The sequence below is a fragment of the Vanessa cardui genome, chromosome 18, assembly GCF_905220365.1.
Source record: "Vanessa cardui chromosome 18, ilVanCard2.1, whole genome shotgun sequence".
NCBI classification, from domain to species: Eukaryota; Metazoa; Arthropoda; class Insecta; order Lepidoptera; family Nymphalidae; genus Vanessa; species Vanessa cardui.
In genome coordinates this window covers 5596090-5619030 of record NC_061140.1, presented here as the reverse complement: position 1 = coordinate 5619030, position 22941 = coordinate 5596090, and the positions used below count along the sequence as shown (strand labels likewise).

Below are 22941 nucleotides of genomic sequence, written 5' to 3'. Positions count from 1 at the left end.
GAACAAACATTACCTTAATAAGTTCTATGACTTAATTTGGGCTAATGACACATTATGTCATCACTAACTCACAATTATATAATCCATTACCGTAATAGAATGCATTTTTAAAAATAGTTGAATTTTAGCGTCTATCTGCGTTAGTTGAATGGCAAAATATTCTACCAATGCCACGTTTAATAGAGGCGGCACGTAGGAGATTAATCTATATTTATTGTAGCTTGAATAGATAAAACATTTGCGTTAGTCTCGATATTGTGAAGAATTTAATAATTTTGATTAATAATTGGAGCGCTAAAACATTTCTAAATATTAAGAATCGGTCTTAGTGTACAAGTAAATCATAATATTATGAGTATGTTAATTGTATATTGTACACACAGTTAATGCTTCCGGATGTTAAAATTTTAAATAAATATATTTATTTAAAAAAAAATCGAAATTAATATATTCCGACTCTTAATATATTTAGACTCTTTTATATTGGCAGAATATGTAGAGCATATGCATCGCACCTATTAAAAAAAATGTACTCTTCAGATAAGTTTAAAAAGTAAAGTAGTCATATACTCTTGTCAATATTCCGAGCTGCCGCAGAAAATAAAGCTTCGAAGCATTTCTTGTAGGAAACGAGCGTCCTCGAAAGATAACATTGTTACTCGGTTTCAATTTATGAATACCCTAAATTGAATACGTGAATGTTATTATCATTTTTTTATTTCAAATAAAGTGATACTTTTTGCTTTATTGCAAATATAAGAAAAATATATGTCGTTGATTATAACACAGGAGTTAATACATGATTTGACAGTGAGGTATCTAAAAAATTATAGAAACTTTATGTGTATTTTATTTTAAAAAACGTAACTATTACAAAATGTATTGTATCGATATTGTCAGACAATTCTGTCTGTTTGTAATGACGTTTCGCCTATTCAGAATAGCACATCACAAATTTTGGACATCTGTAAATATTATAACAAAACTTCCATGAAATTTATAAAATTGTTCTAATAGTGTTGCCATATATAGTAATAAAAAAATATTATACAACGTTTATTATTGAAATTTGTAATGTAATACATGATGTGCCATGTATGCCTGCTCCATTGGCCTGGGTATATACAACATTATACAAGGGCGCAAATAACAATGAATTCCCACAGCATAGAAAATAAATGATTGAATCTCATAATTTAAGTTTTTATTTTGATATAGCCAGTCATGTACAATGTACATGAGTGATATTACATTATATAGTAGGTATTATGATTTGCTATAATAATATCTTCTTAAAACAGCATCAGATAGCCGTGAGCGAAGTCTGGGAAACCGTTCGCGACGCGCGCCGCTCGCACGGAGCACGCACGCGCATGATTCCGACTGGAACTTCACTGGTAATAGAGGTAAGTAATGAGTATACTAGTTGTTACCCAGCGTGTTTGTAACGTTTGTTTGAAACCAATCTGACACAAAAAAGTCTCCTCCCCCTTACTCTTCTATCAAGTCAACTGATACACATGTGACTTTTTTGAAACAATCTATCAAAGCCGAGAAGGCCTGTTGGTTAGTTAGCCGATTGTTGCGGGTTCTAACCCAGTCAAGCACCACTGAATATTAATGTGCTTAATTTGTGTTTCTAATACAACTCGTGCTCGAATGTGAAGGAAAACATCGTGAGGAAACCTGCATGTGTCTAATTTCATAAAAATTATGCAACATGTGTATTCCACCAACCCGCGTTGGAACAGCATGGTGGAATATGTTCCAAACCTTCTCAAAGGGTGAGGAGGTCTTAGCCCAGCAGTATGAAATTTACAGACTGTTGTTGTTGTTGTTTGTTGTTACAGCACAATTAAAAGACAAAAAATAATGTCTACAGAATTATCCTCTTGCCTTTTGTATACAAAACAACAGACTACTTTGTGTATAAATAAAATAAAATCCTATCCTATCCTTCAAAAACATGTAAAATGAAATGGGTATTTCATGTCATAGTGTCTACACAAAATGTTTTTAACAAACTTTAATTGGTCAGGATTTATAACAAATAAATTCGTACTATTTATACTAATATTATACGTTGTGTATTTTATACGAATTTTAATATAAAAAGTGCAAACACCGGTCTAGAATTTCTAATTAAAAAACGTTTGCAGTTCTTTATGTATAGACTATACCAAAGGGTGCATAATTGACAATATTGTTTTCGTGTATTTTACTTCAATACAATGATCAATATCATTGAACGCCCTTAATCTTACGTTAACTAACATTTAACTCCTCCCCGATTTACGAGGTAGAACCCATTAGGTTCAAAGGTACAGACATTCCAGAACATAACAACAGCACCTCACCTTAACTACCAGGCAAGTAACAACAGATTTTTTCCGGTTATTGTCTGTAGAATCGGTACTATATAGTTTTGTAAAATGAAAGTTCTCGAAAGTCAAGTTGAAAAAAGTATATTATGATTTTGATTTTTGTTCTTACTACTACTTATTTTATAAGTAAAAATGCAATGCAAATGTAGCAAAGCATTTAGAAAATTGTCCTGTCGAGGCTATTGACCACTGAGGGTTTCCTTCGTCTAGAAGCAATCTTAATTGTAAATTCAGGCCAATTTACTTAATTAATGGTTTTTTAGTGACGTAAATGAAAAAATGAGAAATTTTTAATTTCATTGTCCTCAGTAGAAAAATCGAAGACCTTAAATTAATAATAGTAGCTAATGCAAAACCGCAATCCCGTTGAAATTTTGATATAGTTTACGCCAAAGGTTGGCAACAACATTTGGACGGGGATTTTTTTATTTTGAACACCGCCACCACCTTACCCGACTTGGCTAAGTGACTTTTCGTGTACCCTACAATTAGCCGTTGGTTCCCATTTTTAAAATATATTTGCATAGATTAACGATTTCAAAGATTAATTATTAAAAGCCGTAATAGCGTAATAGGCTTTACGTACATCTTAATCGAAGAGTGCAAGTTCAAACCGAACAACAACAACAGCCTGTAAATTTCCCACTGCTGGGAAAATGCTAAAGCCTCCTCTCCCTAATATTAGAATAAATCGTATAAATGTATTTGATATCAATCCTGACCAAATAAAGTTTGCTAAAAACATTTTGTGTAGACACTATGACATGAAATATCCATTTCATTTTACATGTTTTTGAAGGATAGGATAGGATTTTATTTTATTTATACACAAGGTAGTCTGTTGTTTTTGTATACAAAAGGCAAGAGTATAATTCGATAGATATTATTTTTTGTCTTTTAATTGTGCTACAACAACAAACAACAACAACAACAGCCTGTAAATTTCCCACTGCTGGGAAAAAGCTAAAGCCTCCTCTCCCTTCGACGAAAAGGATTGAAACATATTCCACCACGCTGTTCCAATGCGGGTTGGAACAGCGTGGAATACACATGTGGCAGAATTTATATGAAATTAGACACATGCAGGTTTCCTCGCGATGTCTTCCTTCACCGCCGAGCACGAGATGAATTATAAACACAAATTAAGCACATTAATATACAGCGGTGCTTGCTAGGGCTTAAACTCTCAATCATCGGTTAAGATTCATGCGTTCACCACTGGGCCATCTCAACTCATCAAAACCAAACCGGTGAATTTTGTGCTAATTCGTCTTGTGTTTAATAGTAAAGAAAAAAATCGTGAGAAAAGCTACACATATCAGATGAAAGACTTCGGTGGGATTAGCTCTAAGCCTTCTCAATAGGAGAGAAAGCCCAGTGGGATATACAAAGACTGTTACACTACAGATTATATGTAAACTTCTCTGTTATACAGTAACTCCACTACAAAGGCAATGAACTTAGTACAAAGTTTGACAGTACGTCGCAATGCGTTCGTGCTACACACCCCACGGCTCTCTCGTGTCGCGTTTTGATTCGTTCAAAGCAAACTCTTTAACTTGATAAATAATAATAATAATAATAATATTTTATTTCGACCATCCAAGGATCATAACATTTACATTTATACAATTACATATTATCTACTTATGAAAAGATATTAGTATACAAAATATTTATTTTAAAACTACGTTAGTAACAATAATAAAAAAATATACAATAGTTAAAATTTATTTAAATACTTACTCTATTTATTTATTTAAGACAGGAACGATTTGCCAGCACATGAACCATTCCACAATGATTCAAATACCGGCAATCGCACCTGTCACTAAATGTTTTCAGGGTGCTGCTGGGACTAGCACGAATCCTACGCAACAAGGATGTACACCGTTTTCTTAACGTAGTGTAAAAACAATCTACTCGTGCTTCGGCAAACATACCGGATGCACTGCAGTATCGCGGTAGACCCATCAGCAACCTAAACGCATTATTATATTGTACCCGTAGGGCATTGAACTGTTTTTGCGTGTAGTCGACCCACAGGTTGCTCGTGTAAAATGAGGTACAGTAAGCTCTGAAAAGAGTGACTTTAACATCTATGGAACAACGAGCAAACCTGCGTACAAGCATATTAGCTCTAACAGACAACGCCCTGCGCTCCCTTTCCATGTCTGCATTATCTGTCAGGTCAGAACAAACCACATGTCCGAGGTACTTAAACTGCTCCACCCTTTTCAATGGAGTCCCATATAGCTTAACAGGAGGAACTGCATAAGACAGTGGCTTATTACTGGCCGGAAACACCATGAATTCGCTTTTCTTTACATTATATGTCAAGCCATTCAAACTAGCATAATTTTCACAGATCTTAAGCAATTTATTAAGACCAGAGACAGACGCACTCAGCAGCACCATGTCATCTGCATAACTGATATTATTAAAACATATGCCGTCGATATAACATCCGACATGTGTGCTACTGAGCTCCTCAATCAGAGCGTTTATGTAGAGGTTGAAGAGCTTAGGTGATGTAAGCCCCCCCTGCCTTACGCCACACTCTAGCCTATATGGTTTCGAGAGGCTTTCAGACCATCGTACTACATTGACCTGGTTAAGATACCAAAATTTAAATAAATTACTGATTTCAAGAGGTATCCCCGTGTGTTGTAACTTTTTCCATAAAATATCATAATTTACCAGATCAAAAGCCTTAGATAGATCTAAGAAACATGCAAAAACTGGTGTGGATCTCTCTGTGTAGTACCTGACAGTTTGCTTCAAACACAATATAGCTGATTCTGTGGATAAGCCAGGCCTGAAACCAAACTGATTATCATGCAGATTTAAGTATTTGTCGAGTTGTGTATCAAGCAAACCATCAAGCACTTTAGCTGCAACAGTAGCGAGAGAAATCGGCCTGTAGTTGGATTTATCACTAATGTTACCGGTTTTGTTTTTCACGATTGGTACCACCACGGTCTTCATAAGTGCCTCGGGTAAATATGCATGTTTGATACAAAGATTGTATAAAGTCGCTAAAACTCTCGAAAGATGAGGCCCTGCATGTTTTAGATGTTCAATACTCAACCCGTCGTGCCCAGGAGATTTTCCGCGCGACATAGAGTTAATTATCTTGTAAACATCATCGGGTGTAAAACGAACTTCTGTCCCTGGACAACGTGTCGACGAAAAATGACCCTGTTGTGATGGCCCCAATGGCGATGTTACTGTAAAATGATCCCTAAACAGATCGGCTATAAGACTGTGTTCACTAATACCATCGACGCTCACTGGAAGGCCAGGCCGACCATTATTTATTTTGTTTGTGGCCTTCCAAAAATTATTGAAGTCATGCTTTGAGTGATGTGAAGCAAGGATGTCCATTTTTATTTGCTCACTATGATTTTGGCACCACTTTAACCTTGACTTAAAGATACTTCGGGTTTCTTTCATTTTATTATACACGTGACCTTCTACAGGCTTACCATACCAGCTCCACATCAAAAAAGCAGATCTGGCCTCCCTATGAGCATCGCGTACATACCTGTTCCACCCAACTACAGGCCGCCTTTCAACAGCTCCCTTTACACTGCACGATTCACTTGCCGCCATCGACAGTATATTAATGACATCACTATACAGGTTATCAATTAAGATTTTGTGATTCGTATTTTTACATATGTAATTACCACAAAAACTGTCATCTGGCAGTTCTAAATTACTTAATCGCTCATGACATAACATTGTATACAGTTGTATTTGTTCTGGGTTTTTATTTCCCCATAGTACTGTATTACGAACAGATTTATCGTTATAATTTATTTTTGGTGGAATTAACTCTAAATTACATTCGATTATTAAAGGAAAATGGTCAGACCAAAACACATCATACATTATATAAATGTTTACAATAGATGATAGGGCGGACTTGGTGACTACACAATGATCCAGCCAACGGTTTGTTCCGTGGGCTTCACTGACAAAAGTGTATGTGCCCGAATTGAGACCCAAAAACTGTGTATCAACACAGGTCCACTTTAACTCGTCACAAAAACATTTTAGTTCAATATAAAACTGTTCGTTAGGATGCGCGTTAAAGTCCCCGAGTATATAAACGTACTCGACATTTTCATTATTAATAATAGCACTTACCGAACTGAGTATATCCGTAAATTCTGGGAGATTTTGAACATTTTCAGTAGGCATATAAACACTGAATACCAGCACTGCCCTGTGGTCAATCACTATTTTTATTGCACACAATCGAGGGTTATCACATTGCACTACGAATACACTTGGAAAGACACTTTTCTTCCAAAGCAGCGCGACACCTCCATACGGTCTGCCACGTAGCACACCCACAGCTGTGTCTACCGCAGAGGTACCAGTACAACTATATTCTTCATTAATGTTACTCAGGAATGGTATATCGTGCGGTAGTAACCAGGTTTCTTGCAAGGCTATAATATCCGATATCTCACATAGCTGATTTATATCGGCTAACGATCTTTTTACACCTTTGCAGTTAAAACTAGCTATTTTAATGTTATTCATTTACAGTATTGATGGGGTAATTTTCGATCTTATCAGATGCAATATGCGGATTATTTTTATTTTTAAAATTTATGAATCGCCTAAAAATAACTCCTTGTGGCCATAGTTTATCATCCAAGAATGTACCCAGTTTATGTTCGGAAACAAAGAATTTATAAGCATTGTAACCCTTTTCCCTTTTAAAAGAGATCTTTTCTAATTCAATAATTTCTTTCGTTTTATTACGTATATAGTCCTCAATGTCCTTCTTTGTCGTGTCTTTGTGTATTTTTGTTATAAATATGGGTACACTTCGTTCCGCTGCCTTAAAATTACAATCCTTATCATTGGATATGCCTGTCGTGCCTAAATAGCGATATGTATATTTGTACTTAGGTTTACGACGCTGTACTGTTTTCCACTCGTTGTCTCTTTTTATTACCTCCGCAAAAGATAATGCACTCTTTGTTTGTTCATTCATAAAGCAAAGCTTTCAAGCTTGTTTAAAAGCGATATTCTGTAGGAAGCTTTTATGTGTATTAAACATTAGACTTCTACAAAAAAATATGTTTTAATATTTCTAAGATAAATTAGTAAAAATAAAATGTACCAAAAACATAAATACTTTATGCCTCGCTAAAAGATTTTTAAATGTTATAACTGAATTAACAGTCAACTCTGAAATAATTTAACTTGAGATGGCTAAGTACTCAAAATTGGATTATAAAACAAAAAATACGATTTTTTTATTATGTTAAGCATATATTTGCCTATTAAATTGTTTGTACTGATTATCAACGCCATAAAATTATCCGCATTAGTAAAGTGCAATTTTGAATAAAGTTTTTAATGTAAGCAATTGCTGAAACAAAGATTTCCCAAATTACAACGTTTCCCGTAAATATATAATAAGATATATCGGTTACTTTGTGTGAAGTTTACCCATACGAAGTTTGACCCGCATTTAGTTACATACAAATGTTATTATCACAGATAAACATTGTTTAATATAATTACTTATAAAATAAATAATTGATGTTTTCGAGTTCAGATGTCACAGTATCATAATCAATAATTATGAAATGAAATAAATAGGAATATAATCATTAATTTAAAACGTTAATATTGAGATGATTTTTATTTAAGAAACTAATCGATTATAATTATTTTTAATCTGTCATAATTCATAATTCACAATTCAAGAAAAAAATACCCAAATACATCGAAACACATATATAGCCTGTACTAAAAAAAATTGAAAAGCTAAAAATTATGTGTTAAAAAATATAATTAGTAAACTTAGAAGCCTTATGCGGTTTTATACTTAAAGATTAATACATTTAGATAAATTACAAACTAAACCACTCAAATAATGCAAGCTAGATTTAAATAAAATTTGACAATGCAATATAAATGTGTTCGTACCCTGCGGCATACGGCTCTTTCGAGTTCCGCTTTATTTTATTTAAGAGAGGAACTAAATAATGCAAGGGTGGCTTCGTAAATATAGGGTACAAGGATTTACGCTCAAAGTGACGTAATGAAAAGTTTAAATTATATTAAACGAGGTATTCCTTGTGGTTTTATGAATGGAATCGGTTATGCTATATTTCTGTACGCGTATCCGAACGTCTGGTATATGTATGTATTGCAATGATAGTGGTTCGAACCTGAACAAGCACTCTGAGTGATGATATACCGTTCTATACCGTTAAACCGATAACTATTACAATTGGTATAAATGCAGTCGGTGTTGGGTTTAGCAAATTTCAAATACAATCAAAAATCAAAATCAAAATCAAAATAAACTTTATTCAAGTAGGCTTTTATAAGCACTTTTGAATCGTCATTTTACAATTAAGTGAAGCTACCACCGGTTCGGAAAGTAGATTCTACCGAGAAGAACCGGCAAGAAACTCAGTAGTTACTCTTTTTTAACATTTAAAAAATACAACGTCATGTTAATTAAATACAATTATTTCAATTAATGTATCCTGCTTGGAAGTCAACAGGTATTAACTCCACGCTTTTTTATCATCTACAAAATCTTGTATCGAATAGTATGCTTTTTCTACCAATGTACTTTTAACAAACGATTTGAATTTACTAAACGGCAAAGTTAAAAATTTCTGCGGAATAATAACAATACTTAGTTATTAATAATACTTAATTATAAGTCATAATTTGCAACATCATATATACAAGCTTATTTTTGTAACATTTGATTTTTGTGCAAATAAATTAGTAAAGTTACTTAGTATTGAAATTATTAGATTTCAATGAGACAATCTTATATTACTAATACTTTGCATTTATTTAACTTTAGTAGGAAAATAACAGGTAGCAATATTTTTAAAGACGACCTCTTCTTATTCCATGAAATTTGTTCTTCATGAGAATAATGACAGAATACATAAGTCAAGAGTCCCGTGCAACCACTAACGGTATATCATAATGACTATCGAACTAGGTAATGTTCAACTTTTTTTTATCCGCTCTCGTTTCCTTCGTCATAAAATATTTAAAAGTCCATTTTTAAGCGTGGATCCGCTGCGAGCTATTACAGTCAGCTCTTCAGCTCAAACAAAGAGCTTCAGTTACGGGGCACTGCTGTGAGCGTATCCACCAACGCTCTACATTCTAAATCGTGTCATCCCAATTAAGATCTTATCCCTCATATATAAGGCACATATTACCATATAATAAAATAAAATTTACGTCACTTTGTCTCATTAGTAATTCGCCCCGCTATTTGGTGTCGCTGCTCTTAAGGCCTCAAGAGTCGTCGCAATGCACACACGCTTGCAATCGGAACATGTAAACTATACTATCAATAAAAAGGTCGAATTAAAAAAATATATTTTACCATATAATATATTTTTATATTTGAATACTTTATAAGACGTTTTTACCAAATAATACAAAATGTATTTACAAATATATTTGCGGTTAAAAACGGCAAAATACGATTTATAATGTGTGCCGTCCCGACTGCGTGAGACGGGTCGACTCTATAAATTATGCAATTGGTGAACCTTGTGTTAACACGGCTCATTTGCGACAACCGCATGCACGGAAATATAATATACATAATATTATACTTAATTTACGAGTATTTCGTGAGAGTAACGTAGTCGTTTCTTGTAGTATGTTTATTTATAAATACTTTTGTTATTTTATTTTCCTCAAAAAAGTGTAAATTCGGTTTATTGTTATCTATATTAATATTATAAATGTGAAAGTATGACTGTCTGCCTGTCTGTTGCTCTTTCACGACCAAACCATTAACCTGAATTTGATGAAATTTCAAATGAAGACGAGAAAAGACTTAGGCTACTTTTTTGCCTAACACATGACAACCAACATTATAAAACGCGAGCAAAGCCGCGGTAAGCCGAGATGGCCCAGTGGTTAGAACTCGTGCATCTTAACCGATGATTTCGGGTTCAAACCCAGGCAAGCACCATTATATATATGTGGTTAATTTGTGTTTATAATTCATCTCGTGCTCGGCGGTGAAGGAAAACATCGTGAGGAAACCTGCATGTGTCTAATTTCATTGAAATTCTGACACATGTGCATTCCACCAACCCGCATTGGAACAGCGTGGTGGAATATGTTCCAAGCCCTCTCCTTAATGAGAGAGGAGACCTTAAGCCCAACAGTGGGAAATTTACAGGCTGTTACTTTTACTTTAAAGCCGCGGACGACTACTAGTTTCTAATATTTTAAATAGCTCAAAGAAAATTTTCGTAACATGGTACTGTAATGTTCACATATATGTATGATTTTAAGATCGATTTACAAGTTACATATAAATATATATTATATTTAAATATGCACTCGCCGTACACACACACCGTCTTCACCCGCGCCCAAATCATATATTTTATATTCCCGCGCTTTCCGCGATGTGTGTCACTCGGGACAGGTACATAAATACACAGATAATATATCTATATATATATGAGGCATATATATACAATAATCCAATCCAATAATTATTATTATATTATTACAGATTACAGATCTGTGTACTCTACAGGTACTATTATCATATTCACTAACGAAACAACTTCTTAATTTAATATTACGTACATTTACTCCATATTGGTACTATAGTAGCTGTACTATAATTATTTCCATTTAATTAAATAGCTCTTGAGAGCTCTTGAAAAGGTCTCTTAATTTTTTGTACAGACCCCTCTCAACTAACATAACTCCTCGTAGCCAATCCTTTAAAAAAATATTGTATGTATGTTTTAGGTATCCAGGGCTTTTTCTATAATAATGATATAGTTTCGGTTGTATTTGTTACTATACTAGCGGTAAAATACGATGGCCGTTTTGACACATTAAAAAAGTGATGTGAAATGTAAATTTATTATCGATATAATATATTCAAATTTTTGTTTTTTTGCAAATAATTTAATTCAAGTTTTTGTTGCAAGTAGTATCTGATTAAAAAGGTTTAATAAAAAAATATATAAAATAAGTTTAAGTAATACATATATTCGAAGGAAATCAATTTAAATCAAATATTGGAATTAGAATGAATAGCTTTATAAACACATTATATATAATTGATAGGATATTTCCAGCCAGGGAATAAGCCATAACTAATATTTTAAGAAACAATCCGTTCTAACAATCCATACTCATGTAAAATGGAAAATTATCTGACTTATATGTAATTAATTAATTGATATTCGTACATTTATTTAAGTAAATAATAAATCGTAATTCAAGGATAATTACGCACTTTATTTAATTCAACATTATAATATTGTGAAACCAATTTAACAAATTGCTTTTTAAAAACAATTTAATCTATTCAAAGTAATTGAAAACGCTTTCATCTTCCCGAATTCCGCATAAGGACACGATGGAAGGATTCATTCATCAAAGGGATTAGATGGAAAATACAAAATTTGACAGGAGTGACAGGCCGGGTTTGTAAGATATATCTTCTTAGGAAGTAAGAAGGAATATTTTTTGTGACGGAATAAATATATACTATAGTACATTGATACACTTACCGATAATCCGTTCAAAGATATTTTCACACCATATACACTTGGATTTAAAATATACTTTGAAGTGAGTGATGAGTGAGTTTGAGCTTTTGATTAAATATGTATTAATAAAGATTTCTTTTCTTTTGAGTTACTACCCCTTTCTTTGGTTTTTTTTATTAATTGTATTAACTATCCAACAACAGCCTGTAAATTCCCACTGCTGGGCTAAAGGCCTCCTCTCCCTTTGAGGAGAAGGTTTGGAACATATTCCACCACGCTGTTCCAATGCGGGTTGGTGGAATACACATGTGGCAGAATTTCTATGAAATTTGTCACATGCAGGTTTCCTCACGATGTTTCCTTCACCGCTGAGCACGAGATGAATTATAAAGACAAATTAAGCACATGAATCAGCGGTGCTTGCCTGGGTTTGAACCCGCAATCATCGGTTAAGATGCACGCGTTCTAACCACTGGGCCATCTCGACTCTTTTAATTAACTATCCACTTACACAGTATATACATGTATTCTGTACTATTGCAGTCTAACTTTTTTTTCGAATAATAATAATACATTGCAATTATTATCTGTAATTAGTGTATATGTGACCACAAATAAAAAATTAAATGAAAGAGAACTTCGATAAGGTAGTCCGCAAAGGCGAGTGAAGGCCCAGGTCCCTAAAAGCCAATATTTTTCCTTCGTATGTTTACTCTTATTATATAGTGGTGCTTGCCTAGGTTTGAACCCGAAATCATCGGTTAAGATGCACGCGTTTTAACCACTGGGCCATCTCGTACTATTGTTTATGGTTCATAAGTTTATTGTTTATAATTCATCTCGTGCTCGGCGGTAAAGGAAAACATCGTGAGAAAATCTGCATGTGTCTAATTTCATCGAAATTCTGCCACATGTGCATTCCACCAACCCGCATTGGAACGGCGTGGTGGAATATGTTCCAAGCCCTCTCCTTAATGGGGGAGGACGCCATTAGACCAGCAGTGAGAAAATTTACAGGCTGTTACTTTATGTAGATACTTTTGCTACCTGTGCAAAACCAGGACAGTTTTAAATTAAAATATAAGCCTGACTTTGTGTTTATTTACTAACAAAGCCAATATATACATATAAGGAATCGGTTTCACAGGATTTCTTGAAATGTCTTTGTTATAATTTATGTAGAAGGTTCTGATAGACTTCAAAGAATTAAATAACCCCATTAAATATTATAACAAACAAACATTTATGGTATAAATCCTTTATCAAGGATTTTTCGCTTTGTGTATTGGAATAAGCTTTAATACTTAATATTCGAATATATTTTTCCGCTTTTTCTTATAATGTTACCAACATATTGTAAAAAAATATTTATATATATTTAATACCATTTATTAAATGCTAGTTTTTTGTAATGAATTATCCCTTAGTCGGTTTGCCTTAAAACATTTCGACTAATGTAAACTCAATACGTGTCGTTTTATATAAGAATATATATACAAGCTTGTGACGTCAATAGTCTTAATTTAAAGGGCTCCTAATTGCGTAGCACAACTTCTTATATAATAATATTATATACTAATACTTTCTTTGAATTCTAGTCGGTATAACTTCTCAGTATATTAGTTTAGTAGTTTTACAGGTATGTATTACGCAGACAATTACGTGCTTCATTTGTATGATAGATTTGATCTAACTGATTGATGAACCTTTCATGTTATGTTTATGTTGGACATAATTAATTAAAAATAAATATTTTTCCAAAAAAGATAATTTAAACTATTTATTTGGTTATAATATTTTATATGAATACAATGAAAATGATTATGACCAAATATTGTGTATTTGCACTCTGAAAGTATGGCTATATAATACTTAATAACATTTTAATTTACAGTTACTCGTATTATGAAAGATAAATCAAACACTCACACTTACAAAAAAAAGAGCCATCCTTTTATAAAACCCACGGTGTATACCTCGAGACGTAAAGAAAATCAATGTGTTATTTTTTAAGCAAAATATACGACGCCGTTGTCACTCTATAAGGATTCGTGCCAGAACGTTAAGGGGTCGGATTTGCGACCGCCCGCTTATTTCCATAATACCTCAACTACTTATACCGCTTAGTCGATGCGCAAATTAAACCGGATACTCACTAGGCATACATTTCGTGCTCCCAACTTATGCTCTAGAAATTAAGAGCGGTATTAATCTTATCACTTAACGCGAGCTATTTTTCCAGCGTTTATATAATAATACTTGGATTTATTGGGTAATATATCAGATGTGTTTCACATATTAAGCGCTTCGAATGTTTATGGTCTCTTAATATGTTTTTGATTATTTTATTTAGGGTTATAATATAAAAACGATTTAATTATTGAATATTTTCTTTTTATATCTATCTTTATATTGTTTCTAATATTTAATCATCTGAATAAAGGATAATAACTAATAAGGATAATAATATTATGTAGGTACTGAATGTTTACATTAAGTAGTAGATGACTAAAAGCAATAGTTAAGTATCAAATCCTATCAAAATATCGTCTTATTCTCTTTAAATAAAATGAAAGCTACCACTGGCGTCGAAAGTAGGATCTACCGAGAATAACCGACAAGAAATAAAGTAGTTACTCTTCAGTAGCTTGTCTAGAAAGCGATAAAAACCGAGATCACGCTTTTTTTATCTTTAATGTGATTAGTCTTGACTAATATGCCTTATCATATATCAATATTTATGTGACATTACCTTTAAGTTTCGAGCTAACCAAGTCCAAAATAACTTTTCATTCATGTGGTTTGTTGATAATATCACTAACTAAAGGTACGCCGTTACAAGTTAAATTAATTACTATTAGTTCATTAGTATAAGTGACACTATTGCTTACAAGATATCTTAATATACGTGCGATGATTAATGTAAGAATAAAGCAAAAAAATATTATTAACTAATTAGTTATTTATTATGATTGTTAATTACTGATATTTTGCCGAGTGTTTTTTAATTGGACTTTGTCTCTCGTTTGTAATATTTATCTTTTAGTATTAAAGCAGTTGACTATAATCTCCCATCGTTACTATTGACAATGCGAGCAAAATATCGTAAATTATAATGTCTGAGAGTTGAGATGGCCCAGTGGTTAGAACGCGTGCATCTTAACCGATGATTGCAGGTTCAAATCCAAGCAAGCACCGCTGCTTCTTGTGCTTAATTTGTCTTTATAATTCATCTCGTACTCGGAGGTGAAGGAAAACATCGTGAGGAAATCTGCATGTGACAAATTCCATAGAAATTCTGCCACATGTGTATTCCACCAACCCGCATTTTAACAGCGTGGTGGAATATGTTCCAAGCCTTCTCCAAGGGAGAGGAGGCCTTTAGCCCAGCAGTGGGAATTTACAGGCTGTTGTTGTTGTTGTTGTTGTATAATGTCTTATAGTTGACTTTACCTATCCTTTAAATGATTGCTAATGTACAGCTTTTGTCCTCAGAATCAAAACCGGAACTAGTGTACTGGTTCTCAGAACAAACATTGCAGCCAGGACCGAGCGTGTCTCTAAAGTGTGTCGCTATGGGCCACCCACCACCACAGTTCACTTGGTTATTAGATGGTTTTCCTATCCCTACTAACTCAAGGTAAGAATATCAATATTAAAAAAAAAAAATATTTGAAAATTTACCGACTTTGACTTATGAATGACTACTTGATACCCGCGGTTTTGCTCACGTAGAAAATGAAAACAATCCTTAGTGGGTGTCATTAATGATACTTTATAAGTGTACATCAATAGCCTTAAATATAAGTTTTATGCTTATAGTTCTAAAAAGAACAATGCTTCCAAACAACCTTCATCCCCCTTATCAACACTTTTTTCCAATTGAAAAGTAGCCTATGTCCTTTCTCGCTCTCACACTAAACAATTTGAGTAGAAATTTTAATTTAAATGGGTATAGTAGTTTTGGTGGCAAAGCGAGACAGACAGACAGTTACTTTCGCGTTTATAATATTAGTATTATTTTACACAGATTTGTAGTCGGTCAGCACGTGACACTTCAAGACGACGTTGTTAGCCATCTTAACGTCAGCAGAATGACAGAACAAGATGGCGGCGAATATGCATGTGTTGCCAGTAACTCCGCTGGTAAAGCGGTGCACGCAGCCAGGGTTAACGTTTACGGGTTGCCATACATACGAGAGATGCCTAAAGTAACGGCTGTAGCAGGCAGTGACTTAAATATAAAATGCCCAGTTGCTGGTTATCCAATTGAATCGGTTTCTTGGGAAAGAGGTTTGTATAATAATCCAATTAGTATAAGGAGCACATGTTTTATATGAATAATATTATTTAAGTAATCTTATTTCTTTTAGCTTAAAGTTTATTTGAAAATATTAGATATGTGTAACTCATGCTCTGTCTTTTGTTAATCCCTTTGAGCTAGAGGTCACTGGAATGTATGGTCGGCATTATTATATACATACAGACGAAAAACATTTATGAATAAAAATAAATGCCAAATAATATATATAAGTTAGAAAATCGACACAATTTCAAACATAAAAAATCATAGAATACTTTTGAAAATTGATTCATGATAAAATAGAACTTCTTGACTTTAAATTAATTATGAAATTTATTACAGAAAACAGTATATTTTTTTTATAAAATCTTTATAAGTCGTACATAATTATATAAGCGATTGGATCGCTTCATCGTCATTTACTTAAATAAATAACCACTAATAACATATATTTTCAATTAGTAATTACAAAAATACACATTTTAATAGAAAATAATATTGTAAAGAGTTTTCTGCTGGAAAAAAGAGGTCTCAAACAAATAGAAAGGCGTAGTATGGAGGGATTTTCATAAGAAAACTCTTGAGAACAAGGAGCTTGGATATGAAAAGCTCCGGAATGTGAAACGTTCTTTTAAATAACTTTCTCATTGGGGGACTGTTTCAACCGGATATAGTCATTAAAAATATACTTACTTTCTTTCATATAATTTAAATTGAAAGTTAATTAAGTTCCCGGAAAATATTTTATCTTAAAGACAGAATAGAAGTTTATTTCGAATTCAATGATAAAAGCTCGAAAGTAAATTAATTTAAAATAAGAACTGGTTACTAACCGGTGTTACAAGGTTTTTTTTTTCATTAGCAAATTATTCGATACAATTCACGTGTATTTTACATTGATATTGGAAACGATCAACAATGAACCGAACATAGATTTACAAAGTTCTAACTCGATCGGTACAAAGATAACGAACATATAGATTACAAGGTTAATACAACCTTTGTCAATTAAGCAAAGAAAATATTTTATTTATGAGAATATAAAATATTCCACAAACTAAATAACTATTTTTTGTTCTCATAATATACAGAATAAATCATTATACCTTATATATATGAAAATATATGATACAAACAGTGACATTACAAATAACTATTTGTCTTTTGGACAGCTAAGATACAAATCAAATGCCTAAAGGGACGAAATGTGGACCTCTGTCGCTTTTATTAAGATATATTTCAATCAATGAGACAGCGGCCTATCTTGTATCATGTATGGTGTAAAGTGCGACTCTATCTCATATAATATATCACATACGACCACTAAATAATAATATATTTGCGATATAAGTTCATGTAGATTATATTCCCACTTCCTACATATATAAAATATTGATGATGAAGTATAATACTTTATTATTTTCTATGGGAAACAAATTGAGCATGTAGTTTATTTATTGTTACAATAATATACGTACATATATGTCGGTTTATTGAGTATTAAAGCCTATGTTGTCAGATGTTCGGTTGTACTTGGGTATCGTGAAAAATGAGCAGTTTTGACAATAACTACGATAGTCGCAATGATTTTGAACAAATTGTACACGTGAATCTTATGCGAAGTTTTGGCGTACAAATCCCGTTTAACAATGTTTTGCGTTATTTATTATTTGAGAATGTCAAAGTTGATGTCGGTAATTAATTATACCAAACAATTTACTGCATACGTATTTGGTAACAATTATTTAATTGTAGTAAAGGTAAGAATAACATTTAATGTGAACCGCATTGGAATGATAAATATTATACAAATTAAAGAAAGATAATAGGGATATAAAGGAATAGGGACACTACTCGAATGTAAATGGCCACCTACGGTACATTGAAAGCGTTACTGTAAGACATTAGTCATGCCTTACAGAGCCATCGCGCTACCAACCATGACCTTAATTGTTATTCCCCTTGTACATGTAATTGGCTCATTCCCAGTAATTATTCTATACAAAACATATAAACGTACCATTTGATATAACATAAATTCAACAATTGTAAGTCAAATCGAGTTTGTTAGCGATCTTACTAAGAATTTGAAAGGACACTTTGCCGAAAGAGTATCGAATTAAACTCAAGGGAGACACCGGGTAACTTTCTCTTAGCAACAGGTCGTTAAGGAAACTAGGGCGAGTAAGCGAATGCGAAAATATACAAAGAGTTTGTTTGAAAGCCTCTATGACGTCAGCATTCTGAAACTGTTGACACTTTCTAGAAAAATATATGACAATTTTATTGTGACCTAACAATGGCCTACATTGATGCTAATTTTAACTCTAAATGTAAAAATACGAAATGATACTGTTAGTACTACTTCGCAACTGTAAATAATCATTAACTGATTTGAGAAAAACAAAACGCTAACATAGGTAGATAGAATCATTCGTGATACAAATTCTAAAGTTTAAATGATTTAAATTGCAAAATATACTGATGCTTCAGTTTCATTTTCCTTAAATAAAACGACGAGGTTACTAATACGAATCTTCCTCAAAAATATCATCATAACCCAGTTAAGCCACAAACGTCGAATTCACCCGCACTCTTCTTACAACACTTTACCTCTAGATCAAAAGGATATAAAGAAAATATCAGAGCGTAAAATCCTTAGCTCGTTTAACAGAATTACCGAGGAAGATCAAATTAAGACTCGCCGGTCACTCCCTCGTAATTTTCCTTTTCCTCAGCGACCCTTGTCAACAACGATTCTATCTTTTCATAGAGAACTCTCATTAAGCTGAGGTCTTTAAATGACTTTATTATTTCCGTATTATGAAGATACTAGAAAAGTTCTAACTAGTTACTGTTTGTAAAATACCTATTCCGATTAAATAAAGACATGTTCATACTATTATGTTAAAGATAATTGTTCTTTCAAACTAGATAAGAATGCAGTTCTCTAGTTCCGGAATATATTTTAGCGGACATAAAAAGGACCTAAGAAAGTTTTTAAACTGGATATTTATTTTGAACGACCTTTTTCGTTTAATATAAAAAAGTTAAACACAACTTATTATTTACGGAGCTGGCCAGACAGCGCGTCATATTTCGGAACAACTTTTGAAACTCAAACAGAAGCAAATTTTTATAAATTTAACTCCGAATTTTTCACTTTGAGTAAAGTATTATAAAATGCAATTAAAACTAAAAGTTTTCTTTAATATAAGTTTTTTTTTCGAAACTTTTGGCAAACTTTTATACTAATTACATATTATAAGTATTATAAAATAACTATTAATTGTAAAGTATTACGAAAAATAAATATGTCCATGAACTGTAATTATTTAAAAATGTTACCATATATAGTATAGTTGTAGATTAATAAACATTTTTTTCAAATGATCTCAACATAATTTATAAATTTTAGATGGTCAAACCCTTCCCTTAAATCGCCGGCAAAAGGTCTTCCCCAACGGAACCCTCATAGTAGAACAGACACAAAGGGGGGAAGATGCAGGAACATATACTTGCCAAGCAGCCAACAGACAACGCCACGTAGCGAGGAGGGACGTTGAAGTACAAATACTAGGTAATCTATTTAGATATTTGTGGTTGATGTTGGTTACTTGATTGTTGGACATTTTCATTATTGCTTAATAATAAGAATTAAATTTATGTGCACTGAACAAAATTAACAGTATATTAAATAACTGTGCTCTAAAATACATACAAAAGGCTAATGTTGTCATATACATCGATATGTATGACTTTTCTTATTTATCATAATAAGGCACTTTTCGATGACTATATTAAGCGAGCAGCTGTTCAAAAAAATATCAGAAAAAATATTTCTAGAAAAATATATATCAATAAACTTAAGATAATCGAAATCACATCAAGTAACTAAAATATATATCTAATCATATATTAAAATTAAAATTAAAATATAAGCTGCAATATATTTGCAGCTTATATTGATTATCTTCGATAAAATAAACTTTTCATACCATTATTTGTATAAATTATAAGAAAATAATCAATCAATTAGCAATTCAAGCATTATCAAAGGAAGAAGAGAGATTAGTGCAAAATGTAGATATGGTAATTATCATTAATTATTCCTAAAGGACGTCGCTCGCAGAGACAGACTTTGTTTTCACTGTGTGGTTAATGAGAAAACGAATATTAGCCAAACGCAAAAAAAATGTGCCAACTAAAATATCACTAATAATAAAACTAAATTCGAAAATAATTTCAGTAATTTCTTAACGTACGTATCCAAAATTTAACGTTCCAAATTTTAAATTAAATAATTGTGAAATGTATTATGTGAACATTCTATAATTTTCCTACAATAGTTACATACTTTCTAGGCTTTATTTTTGTAGGAACGTTGCCAAATAAAACTTTATCAGGAACATACATATATCAAAAAACTAATAGAAATGTTTTATGTCTCAACTCGATTCTAACATTCATGCTGAATTTTGACATAAATTGTCTCTTTTCCCCAAACAAGATTTAAAGCTCCATAAAATCACGAATTCAAGAGGCCGAAATTACTCATCCGTAATTCATTAAAGTTATCACGTTTACCATTCTGCTGGTATCTACGGAGCCTCGAACTTTGTCAGTTAAAAGGGCAATAAAAAAACGGCGAAGAGACAGTAAGACATAACGATGTTTAATATTCCTAAACTGTAGCCAAAGATTTCCCACTAATTAATCCTAAAAACAACGGAGCCTGAATGTTGTTACGTGACCAGAAATTTTTCAACGGATTAAATAGAATTAAGAATCGAACTGTTGAGTTTTGTAATTATCGTTTGTTTACCAGTGCGACCGAAGATACTGCCGATTCAGCCGCTGACGAATTTATTGAGGGAGGGAATGAGAGCGGCTATTTCCTGTCAGATATTGGAAGGCGATTTGCCAATTGCATTCCGCTGGGAGAAAAATGGGCAGCCCGTGACATCATCGCCGTACGCTCCAAGCGGTATAATAACGAGGAGAATGGACGAATACAGCGCATCACTTGTGATTGAACACATAACGTCACTCCACAGCGGAAATTATACGTGCATAGCTTCGAACGTTGCGGGATCGGAACGTTTTACAGTACCACTAACAGTCAATGGTGAGATCGCATTGTAGTTTTGGTATATATTTATGAGGAAAGTCCGAGTTATATATGCATTATTTTATGATGTAGTTCCGCCCCGCTGGCGACTGGAACCGACTGACGTGGCAGTAGCTGCGGGTCAGGATGTCACGCTGCAATGCCAAGCTGATGGTTATCCGAAACCGAATATTACTTGGAAAAAAGCTGTTGGTAAGTTGCGAGTTACATCGTAAAATTAATTATTATTTTTAATGTAAACAGTCATATAAAAAAGTCTTGTATATAAACAAAACAGAATATTTGGGCTCTAACTTTTGATCTCTTTTTGTAATGCTAGATTTCATGATTTTTTATTTATATATTAATCATTTCACGCTGAATGCTCTAAGCCCGAGGAGTAAGGAGATTTTTATCAGTAACTATGGGATATTTACATGCTGATATAAATAGATAAATATTGCAATCACAATAGTTTACGTACTAGACTATATATTTATTGTACTAAAACAGACATGAATTGATTCTTGACATGAATTGTTGTAACTTTAAGATAACCTTCAAAATTCTGCAACAGGTAACACTCCAGGTGAATACAAGGATTTCATGTTCGAAGGCAGTTCTCGTGTTCTCGAGAATGGTTCGCTCGTGTTCGAGCGAGTCGCTAAGGACAGCGAAGGTCACTACTTGTGTGAAGCAAGAAACGACATCGGTGCGGGATTGAGCAAGCTCATCTTTTTCAAAGTCAACGGTAAGTTATAACTTATTCCAGCAACACAACAATTTTGAAAAGAAAATCACATCACCAAACTCTTGAGCAATCAAAGCTAAATATTGATAACGTAACGAACACTTTGAAATTTCTTGATAAATGTTTTCCATTTATACAAATCTGTAACGTTTCGATAATGCTGTCTAAGCTATGCAACCATCGGATAACTAGGCACTGTAAGAGCCTATATAGTCTCATATTTTCATCAACATGCATAAAGCGGTTTTCTTCAGTTCCATGTGGCCTGACCATTGCGTTTTAAAAAGGGGTACCTACAAGATAGCACTCTCTATGGACCCACGCCTATTAATCGGTCTTCCTGAGCACAGGCACACACATTTAAAACCGTTTACTTAATCCGATTACCGACCCCAAGAAAAACATTATCCTTGGCTAATTCATTAATAGGACGTGAGGTGCCGAACGCTAATTAATAGAGTTGTCACACTCATTTAGAACGGGGGCCGCAAAATTATTATCCTACCAGACAGGATTGGTTCTAGCAATGAAGCTGTTTAATAGACTAATAATATGCATTAAAATGTATTGAGTTATATGTGAAAGATAATATATAAGTCTTTAGTGTTCATAAATTATAACGGTAAGATCTGATGGAACTGCACTTATAATAATTATTACCCAATTGGGATTTGCGACATATTGCGATTTATCCAGTAAATTATTGTGTTTCATTCAGCGTAACTGATAAAATAAGCATAAAAGAATTTAATAATACATAATTTATATTAAAGAATTTATTCGTAAAGATAAAATTATCTTTATATTTGACGTTACGTTGAAAATATAATAGAAAAAAT

The 22941-nt window shown here is 33.0% G+C and overlaps 1 protein-coding gene across 1 annotated transcript in view; it reads left to right on the top strand.

Annotated features, from left to right (window-relative positions):
* LOC124537168 (Down syndrome cell adhesion molecule-like protein Dscam2) overlaps nt 1-22941 on the top strand; it is a 253873-nt gene that overhangs the window by 208348 nt on the left and 22584 nt on the right. The window contains exons 10-16 of the mRNA XM_047113890.1: nt 1302-1406; nt 15434-15578; nt 15969-16231; nt 19660-19821; nt 21070-21369; nt 21445-21564; nt 21929-22102. Of these exons, the coding sequence (XP_046969846.1) occupies nt 1302-1406; nt 15434-15578; nt 15969-16231; nt 19660-19821; nt 21070-21369; nt 21445-21564; nt 21929-22102 (1269 nt within the window). The remainder of the gene's footprint in view (nt 1-1301; nt 1407-15433; nt 15579-15968; nt 16232-19659; nt 19822-21069; nt 21370-21444; nt 21565-21928; nt 22103-22941) is intronic.